Below are 23,546 nucleotides of genomic sequence, written 5' to 3' on the forward strand. Positions count from 1 at the left end.
CTGTGCTCGACTTTGCTAATTAAAATTCCAAGTGTGCGTAACCACCATTTGCCACTCCACTTTTTCTACACACCTTTCCTTCAGCTGTAGAACAGCCACTGTGGTTTGAGGGTAGGACCTGATGCAAGCCTGTCGGTCTTGCCCGTAAGCCACTATTGACAAGGTCGTTCACAAAGTCATCCAAAGTCACCACTTGCAGCTTAAAAAGAAATTTAATTCTGAGAAGTCAAATAGAGAGGAAACAAGATCTACTCATATCTGCTTTTAGCAGTGTCAGTCACTCCCATTACCTCTCGAAGAATAATATGCTATGCACATAACTTCATGATATTTCTTTCTTAGTAGCGGTAAGAGTATGCAAAAGGAAGTTATCCGTACTGAGCACTGATTCTGCCTTACTTTGAAAAATCATTTAATAATCAGAACAGCCTGTCATTACTTAAATATGCTTATAACAGGCGATTAAAAATACCCAGTTTTTCAGCTTGCTACAAAATTGCATTTTGGGATCCAAAATCTTTCCAAAGAACTTCAAAAATCCACAAATTCTAACAGTCTTTTTTTTAAAAAAAGAATTGTTCTAGTACAACAGAATTCCCAACATTGTCAATATAAAAATTACATATTTTAAAACATTTATGTTAATGATAACATCTTAAATTATAATGCTGATTTTTTTAAAAAAGTAATACACTATGTACCTGCTGTTTCTCAGTGTGGCAATTAGCCTAAGGTGTCTCATTATGTATAATGAGTTTATCTCTCTCTCTTTTTTTTTTTTAATCCTAGATATCATCAGGCTACTCAGACAGTGTTCCTGATAGGACTCTGATGATGACATCAGAACATAATATCTATTTTCTGTCATTGTTCATTTTCCTATGCTGGAAATATTTTATTGTTTTCTTAAGTGTTTCCCATTTAATTTTATTTTTAAACAGCTAGGAAAACATTTGAACTCTTTTTAGCTGCACTGACATACACACACTTTTTTAACCTCCCATGAGAACTTCTTTTTAGTTTAAAAAAATCCACTGCTATATTTGGGATATAAACTACTAGAGAGCATTGCTTTAAATATAGCAAATTATGCTTGAGACAGAAAAGCTGGACATTTTTTGTTTATTTAGCCTATAAAATAAACTGTTCGGGCTTCTCTACAAAATGGTGTAATGTTACATATGAGAAGCAGGCAGCTAAAATACGAGAAAAGATTTACAGGACTACTTTGAAATTGCCTCGCTGCTGCTGTTCCTACAGCTCTCACTAGAAATCACTCAGAGTTTGTTCTACCTTTGAAAAGCAATGCAAGTTTTCACCCCTGCAGAACTGCAAAAGCACTGAAGGGCTTGTATGAAACAAAACACGTACAGTTTTGAAAGTTTAACCGAGTTCTCTGGATTCGGTGGGATGACGGGATTTTGCTGACATCAGTAAAAACGTAGAGGAGAGCTTCACCCCATCAGTCGCGCTGCCCCTATCCTGCAGGAAAGACAAAAAGTGCCGGTGAGCGTGCAGGAGATTCGCCCGTCCTGCCCGGGCAGTGGGGAACATACAGAGCATGCCAGGAGCATCCAGCACCGCGGCCGCGGCACCAAGCGCGGGGAGCAGCGCTTCAGCTCTCTCATCCCTCTAGATCCAAAGCCAGTACTGCTTTCACAGGGGCTTTTGGCCTCTGCAGCGAATCCGAAGCACTTCCTCGCACAGCATATCATGCTTCTGTCAAGCTTTCTTGCTGGCTGTTGCCCTAGCGTATTACATTTGGACCATTTTTATTTGCGGCAGGTCACGTAAGCAAGAGATGATGACCTTGACCTAAGAGTCCTGAGGACCTAAGAACACGCCATTCCCTTGTCTGACCTGACATGTGAAGCCAAGCAGTTGGCTGAGCTGTCATTCACAAGACTCTTTTGAAAACAAGAGTTAGCATCTTAAACAGCTGCCACCAAACCATACAGGCTGTTATGAAGAGCTCTTTCGCCCACTGCCTCCCCAGCATCTTCCTTTCCTTCTGCTCAGATAACACTGTCCTCTTTGTCTGTCTCCCAGAACTCATCTTCCCCCACCCCCCCCCCCCAAAAAAAAAATTTAGCTCCCAACCACAACTGCTAAAGCGGGATGTGCCATCATCTGAAAACTACTTGCTTCTGATTAATCCCAGAAGTAGGGAGATTTGGTGATCTTGCTCTAAAGATCAACCCAGGAAATCCTCCTCCTCTGCGGAAATTTGCTCAATGGCCATGGATGCCCATGGGACAACAATACACCTCCAGAATACACCTGCTTATTTCTGTAGCAGTCTTCCACCTCTCAATATTGCAGTGACGTTGTCTGAGACTGACAGCCCTTCCAGGGACTGGCAGTGATGGGAACTCTCCCCTTTCTTACCTGACTCTCTTGCCCCATGACTTAATAAGGTCCTCTATAATTCCTGGTAGGGTAGAGGCCAGTCTTCTGCACCCCAAAGGCCGTGATGAAGATGTTGAGGATGACTGTGATGAAGATGAGAGCTGTGGCGGCATTGTTGAGGATATTTAGGCGGGGTTGCTTTGCGACATCATTCAGGTTCAAACGAGCTGGACGATACAGTGTGAAAAAAAAATGAGATTTGTACTTCAGCTCCAAATCAGAAGTATACATACTCCAAGTCAAAAGTCTCCAGACCCAGGGAGCCTTCACCAGCTGCAAACACATGTGGAGCAAGTTGCCCCTGGCCATCATAGCTGCAGAGCTGGGGAAATGCTCTCAGTATCTGTACAGACACCGCAGCTTGCCCTAGGACAGAGCAGAAGACTTTTTTTTTTTTTTTTTTTTTAATTATTATGTGTGCCTTCTTTTGCAATGTGGGTGTCAAGGCCCTCCAATGGTCTGTCTCTAAACGACTGAGTTACAGCTGCACATTAATCAGGCACATGTCACATTGCCAGCCCTCCACATGCTCTGTGGGATGCACCAAGCGAGGCTAGATGGTGCAGTAGGCAAGGTCAACGGCGCTGGACTGGTGCTGGGAGGCCAGTTCCTCCTTCAGATTTCAGATGAAATACTGACTGAGACAGATTCTTCTCCTACCTGAGCAAGAAGTTTCTGGGTATCTGAATAGGATCAGCTACAGCTGACAGGCATTGAATGGGTCAAATACAGGAACACCCCAGTTACTGGGGCTATCCAGCCAATAGGCAGTGCAAATGGCACCTTGGTGCCTCCTTTCCTTCAAACGTGGTCTCCTGACCCCTTTCTCAGCTGGCTGCGGCCACTGCTGCTGCCATAGAATCACAGAATCAGTAAGGTTGGAAGGGACCTCTGGAGATCATCTAGTCCAACCTTCCTGCTCAAGCAGGGTCACCTAGAGCATGTTAGACAGGGTTGCATCCAGGCGGGCCTTGAATATCTCCAGAGAAGGAGACTCCACAACCTCTCTGGGCAACCTGTGCCAGTGCTCCGTCACTCTCACAGGGAAGAAATTCCCCTCACGTTCAGGCAGAACTTCCTGTGCTTCAATTTCTGCCCATTGCCTCTTGTTCTGTCACATGGGACAACTGAAAAGAATTTGGCCCTGTCCCGCTCACATCCTCCCTTCAGGCACTTGTACACATTGATAAGCTCCCCCCTCAGTCTTCTCTTCCCCAGGCTGAAGAGGCCCAGCTCTTGCAGCTGTTCCTCGTAGGGCAGGTGCTCCAGCCCTCTGATCATCTTCGTAGCCCTACACTGGGCTCTCTCCAGTAGCTCCATGTCTCTCTTGTACTGGGAGGCCCAGAACTGGGCACAGTACTCTAGATGAGGCCTCCCCAGGGCTGAGTAGAGGGGCAGGATCACCTCCCTCCACCTGCTGGCAACACTCTTCCTAATGCACCCAAGGAGACCACCGGCTTTCTTGGCTACAAGGGCACATTGCTGGCTCATGGTCAATTTGTCATCCACCAGCACTCCCAGGTCCTTCTCTGCAGAGCTGCTCTCCAGCAGGTCAGCCCCCAGCCTGTACTGGTGCATGGGGTTACTCCTCCCTAGGTGCAGGACTCTGCACTTGCCCTTGTTGAACCTCAGGGGGTTCCTCTCCACCCAGCTCTCCAGCCTGTCCAGGTCTCTCTGAATGGCAGCACAGCCCTCAGGTGTGTCAGCCACTCCTCCCAGCTTGGTATCATCAGCAAACTTGCTGAGGAGGCACTCTGTCCCCTCATCCAGGTCATTGATGAAAAAGTTGAACAGGATGGGACCCAGTACTGAGCCCTGGGGAACGCCACTAGCTACAGGCCTCCAACTAGACTCCACGCCACTGATGACAACCCTCTGAGCTCTGCCTTTCAGCCAGTTCTCAATCCACCTCGTCTAACCCACCCTTCCTGAGCTTATCTAGGAGGATGTTATGGGAGACAGTGTCAAAAGCCTTGCTGAAGTCAAGGCACACAACATCCACTGCTCTCCCCTCATCTACCCAGCCAGTCATGCCATCATAGAAGCCTATCAGATTGGCATGCGGAAGGACTGTGCAGCACAGGGCATGTGAGAGACCAGGTTACAGGGTTTCTCTTAGCCGTGAATTGTATGTCCCATATAGAAAAGCATGTAGGAAACACCAGAAAAAGTAGTGCTCTGCATGTTTTTAATACAGGGATTACATTTAAGGATAAATTATAGGAAGTTCCATATTGAATAGAGAATTTGTTGAGTCTGTTGGAAACACTATAAGGCACTAGAAGTGTGTGATTCAGTAAATGTGGTATGAATATGGGGAATACCTCTGCCTGAAGTGTTCTGTCGGACCCCAGCTTGGGTGAGAGCAAAAGACATGGCTAAAGTGTGGTGCTTGCAGCAGCTGTGTGGAGGGGTACATTGCAGTGACCCTGCCTGAAAGCCAGTTTCTCTCCCTGCTACAGGGATCAGCAAGGGAGAAAAGAGACCAGTGAAGGTACTTGAGTAGTTCTCAGGGCAAATTGTGCCAAAAAAAAAAAAAAAGATATTCCCTATTTTTTAAAACAGTAATGCAGACCTCTCCATCACTACTATCATGCTATCTTAAATCCTTCCACAAACCAGGTTGCAACAAGCAGAACGGTACAGGGAAGGAGGCCACGGATTTTGCTTCTCCATCCCTCCCCCCATGACAGGCAGGCTGCTGCTGCCCCAGTCCCACAGCCAGCCACTTTGCACCCTGCAAGGGCACATGGGGGCTTGGAGGCAGCCTTACCTGAGATGATGAGGAGAATCCCAATTACCACCTGGAAGAAGAGAGAGACACTGATGAGCACGATCAGGGTGACGTAGTACTGAAAGGAGGCCCCCTGCTCCAGCACTGCTTTGAGCTGGGTGACGTTGGCCATGAAAAGCGCCACATCCAGCATGCTCTCTGCCACACTCTTCTTCGTCGCGTAATGGTTGATGTTCATCGGACCATTAATCCTGAGATGAGGATTCATGCCCTGGGGGGACAAAAGAAACAGCATTACTGGTCTCACTCCTAAGCCAAGAGGCCTGTCCTTGCAGGGCGGACTGCTGCCTCACCACGGCGGTCACCTGGAAAGCCAGGATGAGGCAAAGCTGTGTGTTTTAAAAATGCAAAAGTACCCAGTGTTCCCTCACACTTGCCTCGTTGTATTAATAGGCAGAAGAACTCTGCAAGGTTAGAAAAATACTGGGTATTTTTATGGATAACAAGCTGTCCAGAGTTACAACAGCATAGATTAACTCAAGCTAGGGATTTTACAAGGAATATTAAATTCTCTTCCTTGAGGGCACAGACAAGCCTCAAATTTAGGGGGATTAGAGAGAGATCTTCCCTTTGGGCAGGGTGTTCAAAGGACTGTCAGTGCTGGGATTTACATCCTCTCTGAACACATTTTTGATGGCTACTGTTTTAGACAAGGTACTAGAGCAGATGTTACGATCCTTATTTTCCTGTTTCTGAAAACAGGGACACTATTTCTTCAAAATGTAAGGCATTGAAAAGCATGGATCCAAAAGGTAGGATTCATCACACCTAATTTTAGCTAATCATTCAGACACATTTTTTGTCAGTAGAGAGGAATACTCTACTCCTGTCACCTGGAATTTACCAGGTGTGGGTCATCTGGCTGCTTTTAACCTAATTATAAGAGGTTGGTCATCTGGGGCTACTTTAGCCCTTTACCTTTCCTTTAACATTCCTGTTAGCTGGGTTCTTCTGCTAGTTGTCATGCCCCATATGACAAAAAAGAAGGTGGTAGGAAAGGAGGAAATTGATTTTAATTCACCCAGAGTATCATCAACCGATAAAAAACTACTGGCAAAAGGGATAATTGCAAATGATCTAGATATATCTGCAGTAAATTATGATCTTCTTTTTTCAAGTGGAAGAAAAATGTAACTCCCGTGTGGCAGACAGGCTTCATTTCTGGAAAATCAGCCTCCTGTTGGCTGTTATTCAAGATTGACAGCCTTACCATTGGTGCTGTCCTGCTGGATAACCCTTTAAATGTGGAGAAAAGGTTCAGCTGTGGGCTTGAGGTAACTTCTGCTGAGTGCTGTAAGAGATTTCTCCAGGCGTGTGCTGAAAGTAGGACCATGCCTATCTCAGATGGTGAGTCCTGTTTTTGTTCTTTTATACCAGATAAAGTACAAAGTACAATTTTTTTCTCCATGTTCTAGGCAGAGCAATAGAGCCCTTTATGGTGCTACCTCTGGCTTCTTGATGTGTCCCTGGGGGGGGACAAGGAGCTTTTTCTGAGGAGGGATGGGAAGGTGAGGACAGGCAGTGAACCTGTAAGGGTGCTGCCTGTATGTGTGACCCTGAAATAGGGGCCCTACTTCTGAAGGGGGCTCAGGCCAACCATCAGCTCATGTGAGGAAAATCATGCAGCAGAAAGAGGGTGGGAAGAACTGTAATCAGGTTGAAATATTGATGAGCTGTGATCCCTAAGAAGGGGTCAGCTCAGGGTAGGAAAGGACTTTTGGGGGATGTGTTGTTAGTTAAAAGCATGTAATTCTTGTGGTTTCTAATAGTAAAGTAACTGTGGTTAAAAGACTCCTTTGCAGAGCTTTTATTTCTTGCTATTGAAGGTAGAAGCTAGAGGATCCTGGAAGGAAATAAAAGTAGAAGTCTAGAAAGCCTGTAAGGGCTTTGAGGTAGTGTGTTCAGGACTTCTCTACTCTCTTGCCCTAGACATCAGAGTAATGCTTAAGATCTTTTGTGTCTGGGAGAAAGGAGATCAGCAAAAGGTCTGATCCTGGGAGCATGCCCTGATCTCATAGAGTTAGGTACTACTAGCTCTCAGCTGACTTAAAAGCACATGCAGCTGTTGCAACAGAGTGGTACCCATACCAAGTGGTGCAGGGTTTGATATTTGATCCCTTAAATGTGCTTTCTTCCTTATTCCTGAAGTTATCCCTCCTCACTGCAGTGGTACAGCACTGGGCACTGACAGCCTATCTGTGGGTGATGATGAGTTAGGGCTGGGAGGACAATGAAGCTGAGCTTTTTTTGTGTGTGTTTCCCACGTGTGGATGAAAGCAATGGCATGTTCCCCTGTCTGGGGCAGGACACCGCAGGCGGGGAAGGCCACTGCTGTCTGAGGCAGAGTCATGGGATCTGGGAAATCCTTGCACTGTGCAATGAAAAGCTGGGCATTCCTATTGGCTTGGTTGGGCTGCAAAGGTGGCCAAAAGGCCACCTGTATGATTAAAGCTGAGTCCTGAGCTTGTGTTTAGACAGGTAGATAATGAGCCACTCTGCAGAAGAGCTTACCATGTGGTAAGGACCCTGCAGAAGTCCTGCTGACCGCAGCTAAAGTCAGAGAAATCCAACTCCTCTGTGGATTTGGCCCTTACAAACTATTCTGTCTAGTCCAGCAGCTACAAAGATAAACCTGAAGCCTCAGATAACAAGAAACTTAAGAAAACCATCAGCCTTCAGAAACTTGGCATTTTTTGACAAATGTAAGAGGCTGGCTTTACTTGGGATGCCTGGTGCCATGGCTGTCAGCAGCTACCCACTCCATCTGTGGTGTCTGAGTCAGATGCCTGTGATGTCTTTCTCTTTTTCTTTTCTTAAAAAAAAAATGCCACAATTTACGCCCAGCTCTTCAAACTGAACCATTACTGCTCTTGCTTTGTCTTACCGTTGAGCCCTGTAAAGTGCAGCAGCTCAGAAGCTGATTCACAAGCAGCTTGGGTTTCCCTGCAGCTGGAAAGCCCGGGCGGCTGGCAGTGGGAGGAGGTTTACATGGGATTGCTGGTGAGATTAAGCGATTCCCTTTTGGCAAACAGAGCCCTGGGTTAAGTCACAGGGCGTGTTTTAAGGTTTATCAATGTGCTTTATATCAATGGGCTAAATCTGGCATCCTTCTGGTTGCTTTGAAAGCATTCCCCCTTCTGAGAGCGGGGGATCTCTGCCTTTCTTCCTCCATAGTGTATCAAAGAGGAAAATGTGATCACGCAGAGTTGGTCTCGGTGAGCGTTGTCCCAGAACTGGCATGTGTCTGCTAACAAACAGCAACTATCTATGTGCAGGAATTCCCTGAAGATGGGGAGTTATCATTACTGCCCGCTGCTCAAGGGCAGGGCGGTGAGGATGTGGAGGAGCAAAGCCTGGGCACACAACTCCCGTCAAGCGGGAGCTAGAACTTGGCTCTTGCATCCCTTTGCCCATGGTTCTTGCCTTCCCGTATCAGACAGCCTTCTTTCTGTACAAAAGCTACTAGCTTCAGTCTGACCCCAGGCAAATCCCTTCTGCACTTCGTTTTGAGTAAGCCTGGCATAGCGATGCAGTTAAAGGGGCTCCGTGATGCACTCTTTTAGGTTTTATAAGTCATAGGCTTTATTTTTACTCAAAGGGAAAAGAAAACCCTTGCAGCAGTTCCCACTTCTATTTTTATTTTTAATTTTCGCAGGAATTACTGTAGAAAAAAGGCAGAATATCACAAGTGTGAGGGTGGACTTTTTTTTAATGCGATCTCTATTTCTGCTACACAGAGCTGTCAAATTGCAGGGCCTGTGAAACCTTGCTTTGGCACCAGAGGGCATGCTGAGCTCCCCAGCTGCTGAGTGCTGCATTGCTAGCTAAAGCTACCTGAAAATTTTCCACTGAAACTACTTTTCAAGGGAAATACTTACTACTTAAACTTTTTTTTTTCTTTTTCTCTGAGAGACACCTTTCTTCTGAAGACTTTTGGAGGCAGTTCATGAAAATATTTCTTTCCAGTGCTTGCAGGCTTTTTGGTCTAAAGCTTTCTTAAAGCTGCTTGGGCAATTTCTACAAAACCTACATTTTTTCTTGTATTTTCCAAGGGGAGGGGAATTACAGAGCAGATCTAATTGCAAATCTGTGTGCTTTGTGACCATCTCCTCAGGGGAGAGCAGACTGAAAGAGACACCAGGACAGCATGAGACTCAGAAGTATGAGAATGATAATCCTCTTCATGGGAGCGCTCTGGCAGAAGGGGGATGTCTGAGGAGAAACTATATTATTTGGCGATTAGTTCTGAGGGAAATGCTGCAGAACGCCAAAGAAAACAGGCATGAATGCAGGCCGTGCACAGAGAGGGGTAGGTGCGGAGACGCGCGCCGCGGGGAGCCCAGCCGATAAACAGCCGCGCGTAGGCAAGCGCACGCAGACGCGCACACGGCGCGTCAGGCGCCAGGGGAAATCTGGGGTGTATTTTTTCCACGGTATTTGCCAGTTGGCAACTTCAGGAGTGCTTTGTAAACATCAGCTGGTGAAGGTTAAAGCACACAAACTCATCTTGCGAGGTAGGAAGGGAGCACAGTTCCCTTTCCATCAGCTGGGAGCAGAGATTAAAGGCCCTGCTTGCAGTCAGTGCTTCTACTTTAAGTGCCCACTCATTAGCTATTCTGCACTGCCCTGCAGCTCCTGACCGCTTCCTCTGCAGTGAATGGAGCTAATTTGAATATTTTGGGCCTAAATGCTGTGTCTAGGCACAGTGTCAGCAGCAGAATTGGGACCAGAACAGAGATTACCAGCTTCTACCCTTTTCCCCCTCCAAGAGGTTGTATGTCCCCTGCAGAGCTGTACCTCTCCGTCCACAGGTGAGAGAACGGGTTAAGGCAGAGCTGGGCAGTACATTTGCAAGAGGAGAGACACAAGGAGAATGCTTTGGTCAATACCCTGTTGAGTGTGAACTCCTTGAGGCAAAGTGTGTGTGTGGGGGGGGGGTTGTTTATTTGTTGGGTTTTTTTTTTTTTCCCTCTCCCTCCCTCCTCCAGTGCTGCACAACAGCAAGGATCCTGGCTGCCTTCCACAAACAGAACTAATCCTAGACCCTGCCATGGAGGCTGTGGGCAAAAGCAGAGCTGAGTGTTTGGGCCAGTCCCCCTCTTTGGCCTCTGCTGAGGCTGTCAACTAGTCCAGTTGTTGCGGTTAGGTTTTTTTAATATAGCCAGCTGTTCTGCTCACTAGGGGTCCCTTCCAGAGCCAAATGGTTGTATTGACTTCAACTTGTATTGGATAAAGCCCAGAAAACAGTTAGGCGTGTTTTCCTCCTCTCTCTGGTTCTCCCCACCTACAGGAGTGGTCCTGATCAAGGTCATTCTCTGAGATGGCCTTATGCTTCTGCAAGAAGAAAGTGGAGTGAGGTTACTGCTTAGTGTAACAGGGGGCTTGTTGACATAGCTGCTTGGAATAGAGCTTTTTAACCTAAAAGCACCTTTCAGCAGCTGAGGGTCAGTGCCTCTTCAGCAGTGGAAAGCCAGGCCACTAGCAGGCACAGGTCCTGATTTCTTGCATAGCACTGTTCACTTCTCCTTCCACTCAGCTCCTGTTCTCCACTTGCTTTATCCACCTCATGTGTCCCAACTCACTCCCACGTGCGAGCTTGGTGAGCTCTCTTGGGCAGCAATGCAAGTGCTATACCACACTGATAACAACAGCACCTGCACTTCTGAACAAGGGAGTATGCTGGGGACAGTCATAGCAATAAAGGGACAAATGTGCAGTTGGGTGAGATGCCAGCAGAGCCTCTTTGCCTAACCCAGCTGAAAGTCCAGCCTTGTATTCCTGCTGCAACTCCTCAAAATGAGGATATAGAGGAATGGGAGGTTAACAGAAGCCTAAATATCTGCTTCCAATCCTTTATCTTCACATGGTGTTCAGCTGGACAGTCTCCCAAATGTGGCTTGCAGAGGGGTCAGGAGAGCAGCCTGCGTAAGTCATGAAGTAGCACAGCTCCATGAGAACGGGAGCTGCGCTCCTCGCCCTTGCCCTCCGGCTGATGCTGCAATTGGGTTCTGCTTCGTGGCTGGCTGCAGCACTCGCAGGCTGCAGAGACCTGCTTGTCGCATCAAGCCTGTGGGCTCTGCTCTCTCCTTCTCCCTTCCTCCAAGTCCTCACATCTCTAGTGCTGCTTGCAGAGCCTCTCTGTACCCATTTGCATCCTTCTGCTCTGGTCCTGCTTTCTCCTTTCATTCTTTTCCTCTGTTCTCTCCTTCTCCACTGTTTTTCCCTCCTGTGCCTTTCACTTTGTCTTTCTTTTACACTTCCCTGCCATCAATCTGCTCTTTTCCTTTGTGCACCGCCTTTCTCTCCCCTACCCTTCTCTCCCTTTGGCACTCAGCATTGCTGTATGGTGAGCAGGTTTCTTGAATCCATTCACTCTCAGATGCCAATCATAGCATTTATGTTGCTACAGGGCAATATAAATTATGCATCTCTCAAATAACTGTCTTACCTAATCTATATTAAACTCTCTAGTTAAGTCTATTTATGATACTGAATTGAAAAGATCCAGGAATCAGCTGGCAGGCTTCAGAGCTGAGCTGGAATAGGAGATAGCTTTTCCAGGTAGCTGGAGCGAGGAAGAGGGGGTCTGGGCAGTGAAACTGGTGGGAGAGCCTTTAGCAGTAGATCAGAAGCAATAAGTGGGTTTGGGGGTTCAAGAACTACTTGGCACCAGCAATTGCAAAGTGCCGATGCATGATCTTTGATTGTTAAACAGAAGCAATTGGGTGTGTACGTGTGGCAGAGGGGGGACGACTCTTTGAATATGTGCAATTGGGAGTGCACTCCAAAGGATTAGCTGGAACAATCATCTCCAAAGTTAGGATATAGAAGCTGGAGCCTATTCAAGTCCCTTGTGTTTAGCACCCGGAGCAGATTTACCCTGGTGCTTGAAAAAAGCAAGTGGAGACTTAAAACAACTTTACAAGAGAAATTAAAAGTAGGTTAGCAGAGAAAATGAGTTTATAAAAAATAGAAGAACAGCCGGGAGGCACAACAGTAACTAGTGCATTGTGCTTACAAAGCTAAACAAGCTAAGATGAATAAATCTGCAAGCTGGATGGCTTATGGCCCAAAATATTAAGAAAACCTGGGCCCGATCTCACAGACTGCTGCCAGATCCAAAGAGCAAGTGTGTTCATATATGTTATTTTAATTCAAAACATTCCTAAAGCTAGTCTGAAATTTGAACTTCTACAGGTCTAAGGGTGTTTGAATCCATTGCTGAGAGTCAGGTTGATTTCTAAAGCCAAGACAACATAATAGCTCTATTAGGCTAGACCAAAAGTTCGGCTCCTCTCAGACTGTGGTTGGCAGCAGATATATATAGGTAAAAATATTAGAACGGGATAAGTGTACAGCAGTGGTCTCTTGTGATCTACGCACTCAGTTATCTGTGACTTAATACACAGTCACCCCAGCCCTGGACTGATGCTCATCTTCACATGAGGAGGTCTAAGGTTAGTTTGTGCATCAATCACATCTTATGTGGCTTAAGGCGTACTATTTGCTCTCCTTGCCTCTTAGTTTCCTTACCCATAACATAATAAGAATATTTGCATATGTGATGTTTAGGAAGAGATGTGGCTAAGATATACTGCAGAAGTACTCTACATGTCTGTGTTTGGTGTGTATATAACACAGCCTGAATTTATAATTCAAGCAAGCTACTAAAGTCAACAAAACATTAGGCAGATGACTTCTGTATTCTTAAGCTTTTTTCTTAAGTTTTTTTTTTTTTTTTTCTTCTTCCCTTCAATGTTTCCCTCCTCCTAAACCACTCTGGAGCTCAGGTTCAGGTGCAGATTTTGACCTGCACATCCCTCTGGTCACTCTTGAGTGCTTGGGGTCTCCAGGAAAAGGAAGCTGCAGGAGCACAGGCAGAAAGACAGGAGCCCATGGCTGTGGATCTCAGCAGAGATTATGCAGAACTGATGAAGTCACATCCCTAAACAGTGATGCTCAGGGTATTTGGTCCCTCTGTAATTTATAAGAGCTTTTATCTACAAATATTTTTTCCACCTCTAGGTGTTAACACTTGCCATGTCTTTGCCCTGTGGGTTATTGTTTCTGTCTCTGGTTCTAGCACTCACCAACATCACCATGCAGACCCTGCTGACTTAGTCTCACCTAGGCCCATCCTATTCCTTTTCCTCAAAAACTGCCAGGCTCAGCTTCCTTCTCTGCCAGTAGACTGAGTCAGTCTCTGGACCTAAAAAGGCTTTTTTTTTTTTTTTTTTTTTTTTGAGAACTGGAACATTCTGAGTTGCGTTGGTTCACAGTTGAGTTCTGGCCTAATGTCATTTAAAAAAAAAAAAAAGTGCTGTTGTCCATCTACCCTTCAATAAACCCTTGCTTCTATGTTTTATTTCAAGATTGGTCAAGCTGTGTAGTAAATATAGAAATTAGTGAGGCAGTAGCTAGATAATATGGCAAATGTGTGTAATTAGCAATGGACTTCAGGGCAGGGAAGTCTGCAGAGAAACATCTTAAGTCTATGCTAGGCTACTGGGGAATGTTCTGCAGAGAAACAATCTCTATTGTGTCTGGAAAGATTTTAAACACATTAGGAGTGTTCTAGCAAATGGCCATTGTGTTTTAACATGAGAAAATGCAAAGTGATGCATGGCCATAGCTGTTCAGATTCAATTAGTGTTAATGCACTTCCATTAAACTCTCTGGCTAGAGGCACTGCCTCTTGGCTTGGGAGCCTGCTGTGCCAAGGAACACTGCTCCTGTCTCATGAGAGCTACAGCTATGGGGAACCAGGAGAGGACAGGAGATGCCATGCTTGGGAGGAGGCTGTGTCCTCCCGTGAGTGCACGTGAGCCCCTCTGCATACCTCGGAGAATATCCATAGTGTCTTTCTGAGCCTGGCTCAAGAGTTGTCATGCTTTATTGCTCTGTGTGGAGTCAGTATCTTAGCATTTCTGCTTGTGGTTTGGTTATTGTCTAACTGAGGCTGTTACCCCTGTTCTTGGGTTGATGATGGTAAGCTCATTCAGTTCCATTTTGAAGGATTTTCATTACTGTTCTTGTTGCTAAGATGGAGAGAAATGGGATCATGCGGGGCACAGGCACTGCCAAGAGCAGGAGAGGTCTGAGCTTGGTTCTAGACTGTTGCAGCATTTGTCTTGGCTTCCTGGTAAAAATTATGGTCATACCATTTCTCTCATCATGCTAAGAGCTTTCCAGGACAATAAAGTGCTGCTTCTGTGTGTGTGTATATGATCACTAACACAGTGGGACCCTGGTCTCATTAATAACTATTAGAGATAAAAATATAATAGGCTCTTAAAAGTTCAACTGAAATCTGAGTAGAATAAATAGCTAGCTTGTGCAGAGCATCTACAAATGTAACTATTATTCATATTTTAATAGATATGCCAAAAGGTATTATTTACAGATCAGGGTTGGAGGCAGAGTACAGAACAAGACCTAGTGTCCTGCCTGAGTGTCTCGCTATGACCTCAAAGCCTCACTTGCCTCACAGTACAGTTACAGATAGCTCCTAGCAGTTAGAAACACTGTATTTTTCATGACAAAACATGAACCTAGTAACTTCTGGAAGTACCAGATACAAGATTTCTGTCTCCTCCATTTACCACATCAACTCTTCAAGGTGTGTATTCAAGCTTATTGAATGACTATAGATTCACTGGCTTAAATTCCATTTCTGCTTTGGAGGACAAAGCACAGAGCAATTGTTTGGGTGTGTATTGCTGCAAAAATGGCCAGTAGGAGGCAAGACTGGATCAAAGAAGGTACTTGAAATAAAATCCAGGGAGCTGCCATCTCACTGGGTAAAGCAGCTCTTTTCAGCCTGTATCCTGTGGAGCCTTAGGGAAGTCTGCTTCTAAGGGCTCCTCAAAAGGCAGCTAAGAAAAGTAAGCTTGCATGCAAGACAGCTCTTGAACACAGGTCCGAGTTTTAAAGCAGTGGAAAATCCTCGTTAAATACCTTAGTGAGGCCTCATCTAAGAATACTCCCTTTTAAGTATGCAAGGTCAAGCTTGTGTCCCTCCAAAGACAGTATGTATTGCATTGAAATCAATGACTCTTTGCTTCTCATCTTTTGGAAAAAATGTCCCTGTAATTCAAGTCAGAATGGAGATGTGTCAACTGCAGGAGCAGGGGACCAGTAGATAATGTTCTGCATTGACCGAGTCATGAAAGGCTGAGGGAAAGACAATTCTTTTCCCAGTTTTCCACTAGCGATCTGTGGCCCATATAACTTGCATAGGAACACATAGGCAGCCTGCAACAGAACCAGAAATGTAACCCAAAATTTGATCCAATTCTCTGAAACATGATACAGACTCCCTCCTTTCAGACTGCAGCTCATCAAGTTTTAGCCCACTGTTAGAACCAAATAAAGCCATCCTTTGTGTCTTCCTCTCTAGCTGTCCTCTCTTTCATTTGCACATTTAGTATCTTCTGTGTGCAGGGACACAGACATTGTTTTAGGGATGATATGGCAAAAGAGGTGTTCAGGCTTCTCTGCAGTCTTGCTGATGTTAGCTGAAGTTGCATGAATCTGAACCAACAGGAAAATCCAGGCAGGGCTGAGGTGGATTTTGTGCCATGACCTGTTTCTGGCCGTATGTGACAGAAACCTGGAGCAGCCAGAACCTTGAGGTGGAATGGCACATCAAAATGTGCGCCATCACATCAAAAGGCACCAAGAGTCTCTAGTCTGTAAATACTGAGATTATGAGAATAGTCTATTAAGCTTAAAAAAACCCCTCTAATTCTTTAATTAGAGAAACCTCATGATTTCTGATCTGAGTGAGACACTTTAAAACAAAATGTCTCTGCAGAGTGAGTCCATTCCTTCAGTCTTGGTTTCTCTCCCAGCATTTTCCATCACCTTGCCAGGTTTGTACATACCAGGAGTCTCCTTTAAGTCCACAGGAGAGCCTTCTCCTGTTGACTCTGGGGCTTGGCTCTGGGTCTGCTCCCCAGTGCTTGCTGACTTATTTGCCCTCTTCCCTGCCTAGCCAAAGCTTCCCCTCTGGAGCATGCTCCAGTGCTCTAGGTGCCTTTCCCTGCTCTTCCAGAGCCTGCTATGGGGCCAAGGGACCAACAGCCTGGACAAGGCAAACAGGCAGCCTCTCTGAGTGGGAAAACACAGCCTAGCCATGCCTTTACTGTAGTACGCAACATGCAGTCTCTATACAGCAAACTGGAGCAACCAGGCTAAGCAGTTATGACTTCTATCACAATTAGCTGTTTTAAAACTTTATTCCAGACAAAATTAGCCCTGCATGAGAGTCGGCTTCCTCAGCTGAACTCACGTACCAGACCACACCACCAGGCTCCTTGCAGAAAGCCGCATCAGGCTCTGCGGGTTGTTCTCATGCCCCGCGTGGTTCCCTGGAGGCTGCCTGCTTTGGCAGGCTGACCTGTGCAGTGGGAGACAGCGGCCTTGGTGGGGGAGGAGGGGTTGTAAGAGAGTAATTTTTTTTCCCTTTCATGGTGCAGATTTTCCTAAGCCACACAAAACCAGGAAGATTTCAAACAACATCACCTACAGGATCCAAGCTTTGCAATTAATCTCCCCCTGGACCCGTGGACTTGGCATTCCCAGGCAAAGCATTGACGTTAGAGGGCACTGGGGCGCAGGGACCTGGTGACATAGCTCGTGGGTTCACCATGGGAGCCCTTCACCGGTGAGGGACAAGGGAAAGCTCCAGTAAACCATCCTTACAAAATCCTGGGGTACCCACGAGGAAAATTTGAGATCAGCACATCCAGTATCCCAGTGCTTTATATGGTTTTAACAACTTTAGCTATCTGAGTTGGGAAACTTTGATCCTATCGTTCCTGTTAATAATTTCCTTATTATTAAGAAACATTAAGTTTGGCTTTCATTTGTCTTCCTGGCTCTGGATCCAGGTTGGATCATGGTTTTGTCTATGTTTTTATAAATTCTTATGTTGAGATGAGGTTATTCTTCCCTTTTCATCTTTCAGTGCAGCTTGATGGTTCTGCAAAAGCTAGCTATACTGAAGTCAGGAGTCTACTTCAATGTGCTGTAAAAATGGCCACTAGTATATCAGTAATAGTTCACATAGATTATGAATTGCAGCTGGGCAGAGATCAGAACTGAAGCAACCAGTAATATCTCCTGTTTCTGAAAAAAAAAAATGGTACAGGGACTTCCCCATTCAGCTTCCATTCCACCCTGTGGAAGTCAAACAACGATCACAATTAAACAATGATCAAATTAAATTATACTCTATTAGTGAATTTCTCTGAAAGGATTATGCAGGATTTTGTTCCCCTCTGGTGGCTGCTCCAGTGGCTCCATGTCCACCTTTCCACCACTAGCCTTCCAGTTAAGCTTAGACGCTCCAGTTTTTAATTCTCTAGGTGCCATGTTACAGCAGCCAATCCCTCTTAGATCAGTATGGGTTCCTAAAAATCACGACTTCTTTTCACTATTTATTGGGAAAAGGAGGTTGGAAGGAGAAATGGCCAAATTAGATAGGACCTGAGATAACCAGTAGGTGGTGCTCGGTAGTAAATGCAATGGGTTGCTCCACCACTGATATGGTAGGCATGATTTTGCAGCACAATCAATCGTCCTGTGCCTTGGCTAAAATGTTAGCAGTTTTTCCAGTGTGTTAAGGATTTAGATATAATGAGGACTAGAAGGGGTTAATGCTATCTGAATAGTATTCTAGATTAGAAGGTATTGCAAAAGTGAATTGTATAATTCAGCAACTTTACCGAGCAGCTGCACAAGTAGGGATTGAAGTCTAGGGGGCAAAGTGTTTGGAAAGCATACGGATCTTCTGTGCTTCAAAGATGCTTCATGTAACTCATTTAAGATATAATGCTGTAGGAATTCACACAGTAAGAGAAATATTCAACAACTATAGAACCAAATCTATCTCTCTTTTTCCTTCTCTTAATCTTGTATTTTAGAGTTCATTTGTGCTTTTCTGGTGTAATAAAATAATATACAGCTTAGCTCAGTCCTGTAACTGGAAAATTAGTGAGTAATATTTGCAACAAAGCTTGGAGGAGAGTTCTGTAAAAAGCTACTTCAGAGGCTGATCATGAATGTAAAACTGGCTCTAACTAAATGTGGGGGGAGTTAACGGTTGCTGTAGTCTTAGAATGTTTTCTTTCTAATACCAACTACGTGATACCAATTTCTCCCAATGAAATTTCTCTTCAGGTAAAACTCTCTCCTCCTTTAACAATAAATGCCTAGAGTTTCAATAGCAGCCTCCTGAAGTCTTAAATTTCTCTCCCCTGCGCCACAGAAAGGACACTGCACAAGGACTTGGAGCAGTATTGTGCTTTGGGCTCAGCTCCTGACACAGCTGCTGCTGTGGCTGTCCAGTTTCATGTAAAAGCAACAATAAAGGTCAGATTAGATAGTGTTTCAGGAGCAAAAATAAGCTTGACCTAAATCCCATGGAACCACACTTACTGACAGTGCACAGAATACAAGCAAGCATAGACTTGGTCCTGCAGTTTTAATTTTGAAAGCAATCATTCACAGCAGTCCTGCTCCAAAGGAGCATTCCCATGTGGTCTTAAAGGGTGAATGTCTACCTATCTCAGATCCAACCGGAGAAGGAACATACACCATTAGCTTCTACCCAAAGCTGGAGACAACGAAACTTGAGAGAGACAGAGGGAAAAGAAAGCAAATAGTATCTCAAAAATAGATTCAGGAGTCCCAAAGAGTGGGCTTTGGAGCTTCCAAAACTGGTGAGGGCTGTCTAGATGACTGGAGAGAGGTGAGTTAGTGAAACTAGTCTAGTGAACACTCACAGGCTAACAAGAAAGCTCACGTGGCTGAAATCGTGTCTGTGAGAGTATTCTGCAACAGCAGGTGTGTGTGTGGGGAGGAAGATCAGTTTGCTGACTCCTGCCATGCTAGTGGGGCCAGGGTGTTTGGTATAGGTTTCTCCTGTGATCACAGCAGCAAGGAACACCTGGCCTTTTTGTTACCCATCTAGTCCACCATTTGTCTCAGACTCATGGAAGCCATAACTGATTGATAATTCTTCTACTTCAAAATGAATAGTGGTCTCTCCTGAGCATTAAACTAAATGCTGCTCTTTTTAATGAGCCTAACGGGGCTGGAACTTCTGGTATAACCAGTGGGAACTTCTCACCCACAGTACTTTGCTTAGGCAGCTGTTCCAGGCAGCAGTATAGCAAAAGACTGCTTTCTGAGAATTACACTGTCTCCGGTCTTTCTAGTCAATTGAAGCAGATGGAAATAAATTCTGAGATTCATTATGCTGATATATCTAAAATGTCACAGGAAATGCTCTGCATAAGGAAAGCCAAGGCAACACTTAAGCAAATGTCTGTGGAAATGGCATTTGGGCTGCTACCAGCTTTAGCTGAAGACGTATTTGATGCATACCTGACTCAGTGGCCCACTGTGGTCTTACTGGAAGAAGTAAGAAGTGGTCTTCCTTCTTATGGGGAAGAAAGTTTCCTCTGACTTCCCTGGGGAAATAGGAGCAGGCATTTAGCGGGCAGTAGTGGGGTGGAGTTTTCTGTCCAAGGGCCCTGAGTAATAGCTCCTCTTGACTTTGGTGGAATCGGCACATAGGGAGCACTTCTGCAAGCCAGACAGGGTTTATGTGCATTTGAGGCAATCTTCTCTGGTTTAAGCAAGTAATTAAGAAGATGCATTTAATTAGGCCAGATAAATAAATTAAGAAGATGAGAACCCAATTCAGCTGAAGCTGTGATTGCCTTGATATCCAAAATGATGTCTTTGAAACAGTTTGTTGAGAATAAATCTCCTCAGTGAGACTCTGTTAAGTATCCTTGCTGACAACAAGATTGTATGATCTAGAAGAAGATCATTGCATCATCGCTCACAAAGAAATGGACTAAGATTAGTCAAATCCAGGGACTGGGTTCCAGTTCTGAACTCGCTCATGAGAGATTTGGTTAGTGGTGTCTAAGATTATAGTAGCTACTGTGGATGCTCAGAACGAAGGAAGCTTGGCATTGCTGACAAGCCAAGAGAACTCAGCAGGATGTCCAGATCTGCCATAGAGCTGTTTCATCTCTTAACATGGAAAGTGAGATGAAAAACGCAAACGCTGGTTAGGAAGAAATTCAGGAATGGTCATTGTCTCTAGGCTGTGCTGTCAGCTCCACTCCAGCTGCTGACACTGCACCTGCACTTTTGAATTTGTATTCTCTTATCACTGACGCACTCTAGGGTTTGGCAGGTGATTCACACATACTGATTCACAAAACATCCTGGGTGAAGCTTGCAGGAAAAGGCACGATCTCAGTGCCATACACACAAAAAAGAAAATCCATGACTGGATTCTCCCCTAGCACAAATTTTATTCATGGTAACTTATTCTGATTTGCTCCACTGCATGTGAAGTCGGAATCAAGGTTGTGTTCTGGCAGTTTACATATCATCAGCTCTTGCTTATCTGTGAGTGGTTTATTCAGGTTATGGATTAACCAAGCAATCATTTAACAACACCCTGCTCTCTACTGCTTGCAGCCCAAATTGGTACAGCTAAACAGTGCTATGTGGGCTGCAGAGACTTGCTGTTAGTGCTAATTTAGGAACCTTTGCAGCCTGCTAACTGCAGTGTTGCTGAACTCTTTTCTCCTTTAAACCTTCAGTACTCACTTTCGTAGCCTGGTTGCAGTAGTACCTGGTGACAGCAAAATGTCTGTTGTGACACTTATCTGGATAATCATAAACTGCATGTAACAGCAAATAGATTTTTTTAAAAAAAAAATTTTAGTGGTACTCTTACCCAGATCAGAAAGCCCCAGCACCTTCTCTCTCTTCAGACAGTTACTTTCGACTGAATTGTGGAGTGACTCCACAGAAAAAGATGATTAGCCTGACTGGCAATGCTCATTGCAGGCTAAGATCAACAACCAAACTGAGCCAAGACTCTCATCAGCTCTGAATGCCAGCACAGTCAGTGGCTTTGAAATGCCAGCAAGACTGCGACGAGGAGTCCTTGGTGCTGTCTTACAGATGCCAACAGGACAGCCACAGGCCCCTCTGAAGCAGGAGGATCCACGTACCAAGAGCACTAACGCTGGAGCTCAGATTCCTTGTGCAGATTGTCACAGAAATGGCATTATTGTCCTATTTTAAAGCCTCAGCTGCTGTGGATGTTTGGAGATCTGCCAGGAGACTCATACACGAAGGCTTGGGGCCCCAGCCAGAATCCACTAGAGTTAATGGAACATGTAATTGATTTTTGTGGGGAAGTAAAAAGATGCATCCTGCCACCTCCAGAGTAAAGAAAGCTGTACTCACTAATGAGGCAGGATTCAGATACACACAGTGCTGAGCATTTCAGAGTGATCAGCCACTTTCCTGAAGCCAACCTGGGTTACCATCCTGGATGTTAACCTTCACAGTGCAAATAAAATAGAGGTGTATTTATTGACAGGAGTAAACAAACATGCTTCTCTGAAGAAACCAGTTTGGTTAGTCAGCCTGGGTGTTGACAAGAAATGGGAGGAAATAATTTAAAAAAACTGCATAGTAGGTAGGATAATTAGCCATGTGGTTGGTACCAGACAATGGAGGCTTATGTGGAACTCGGGCAACATGGAGAGATAATTTTACCTTTCCAAGCAAGAGGGCTTGGAGCTCTGCTTCCTCGCCTGGGAAGTAGGTCAAGAGGAAGTGCACCTTTAATTCATATTCATCTCATAATTATTTCACATACTGAAGAACAGTGTTTCTGTCAAGGGGAAAGATGCCTCTATGGCCAGTCTCGTGGAAGAGCAATCCTGCACTCGCAAAGCAACAGCATGCATATTTGACTCTTTCAGCATCAATGCTCATCAGCACTGCTTTCCATGTGAACTCTCATCGCACTTCTGCTTTTAGTGCTGTCCTTGCCGAGCTTCAGAGTTGCTCCAGAAATCACCTCCAGCAGATGTGCTGCTCAGCCAACCTAGCATGAGAGTGCACCACATCACATTTGCCAGTGTGACCCAAATCAAGACCTGACCTGCTGTTTTCCCTGTTACTATAGCCAGTCATCTCTCACTGGCACTGCTGAAAAAGCAAGTGCTCCTGGCAGAAACATATGCATCAGAATGTGTGTGTTAAACAGGAAATGTCTCCTTTTCAGATCTCTTCTTTTTCATTCTTAATTGGGAAAAAGAATATATTTAACATGTTTTGCTTATTTCCATACCTAAGATAGAAAATGATTTAAGTTGGAAGGGACCTCTAGGAGTCATCTGGTCCAGCCCCTGCTCAAATGTAGTCCAATTGTGAAATTAGATCAGGTTGCTCAGGGTCATACTAGTGAAGTTTTAAATATCTCCAGTGATGGAGATACCAAAACCTTTCTGAGCAGTCTATTGCAGTGTTTGTATACTATCATAGTAATCTCCTTTCTTTATTTTTCCTAATAACTAATTAGACTTTCTTGCAGCCATGGCCTGTCCTCGTGCACCTAAGAAGAACCTGGTTCTGTCTTCTGCTTACCTTCCTGTTAGATAGCTGAAGACAGCAAAAAAGTATATGGCAATCTTTGAAGTCTTAGAAGTTCCAAAAGTTGTGTTGTAGTGGGGATAGGTGTGGGATAAGGTTAAGTAGGCATAAATCTTTTATCATTCTAGGTAGAGCAAAAGAAGTGTTGCATAGTCAGTAGCTGTTCTTATTCTTCCCTGTATACACACAATATTTCTGAAGTAGTCACTGACCTTTCCCAGTCAAAAAAGTGTCCCATGCAATTTTTCCCATGATTTAAGGGCATATGTCAAGCTACAGTGATTTTTTTCTTTTTCTTTTTTCTTTCTTTTCTTTTTTTTTTTTTTTTTTTTTTTTTTTTTTTTAAGGCCAGGGAACACTGTCTTTAGCTTTCAACTATAGAGAAGTGTAAGCATTAGGCTAAACATGGCCACTGCAATTTGATAAATCTTCTATTGTATGTTGAAAAACAAAATCTCATATAGAATATGGGATAATGATACCACTAGAAAGCTGTAGTATATAATCTCACATATGCTACTTACTAATGTTTTTTTTTTAAGAAAAAAGTGACCTAATTTTTAAGAAGAATTGCCAATAGCATGGAAAATGAACATGCTGCTGCGCCAAGCTGTGTGTTTCAGATCTTCTGTAGTAAAATATTTAGTAGGTAGTTCTGTTATTTGCCCCAATTAAATACATTTCTTTGATAAAACTTTCTTGGCTTTATCATAATTGAGGAAAAGGTTGCAATATTATTTCAACATTGTGCTCTCAAGTTTATTAACTTGAACTCTGACGGAGATGAGACACTGCAGACTTTATTTTAGAGTGGAAATTTGAGACTAATCCTTTACATTACTAGCCTTCCTAGATG

The 23,546-nt window shown here is 44.6% G+C and overlaps 1 protein-coding gene across 2 annotated transcripts in view; it reads right to left on the reverse strand.

Moving 5' to 3' along the window:
* Positions 1–602: 602 nt before the first annotated feature.
* The window catches only part of NINJ2 (ninjurin 2), a 49,591-nt gene continuing 26,647 nt past the window's right edge, over positions 603–23,546 (reverse strand). Inside the window, exons 1-4 of one of the 2 annotated variants that reach the window (XM_062570196.1) lie at positions 19,598–19,683; positions 5,183–5,414; positions 2,389–2,576; positions 603–1,482 (exon numbers count right to left, since the gene is read on the reverse strand). In XM_062570196.1, coding sequence (XP_062426180.1) covers positions 2,410–2,576; positions 5,183–5,411 — 396 coding nt within the window. In that variant the 5' untranslated portion in view covers positions 5,412–5,414; positions 19,598–19,683 and the 3' untranslated portion in view covers positions 603–1,482; positions 2,389–2,409. Of the gene's footprint in view, positions 1,483–2,388; positions 2,577–5,182; positions 5,415–19,597; positions 19,684–23,546 lie in introns of those variants that run through there. The other variant, XM_062570187.1, reaches the window with a different exon arrangement.

The sequence above is a fragment of the Rhea pennata genome, chromosome 1, assembly GCF_028389875.1.
Source record: "Rhea pennata isolate bPtePen1 chromosome 1, bPtePen1.pri, whole genome shotgun sequence".
Classification (NCBI taxonomy): Eukaryota; Metazoa; Chordata; class Aves; order Rheiformes; family Rheidae; genus Rhea; species Rhea pennata.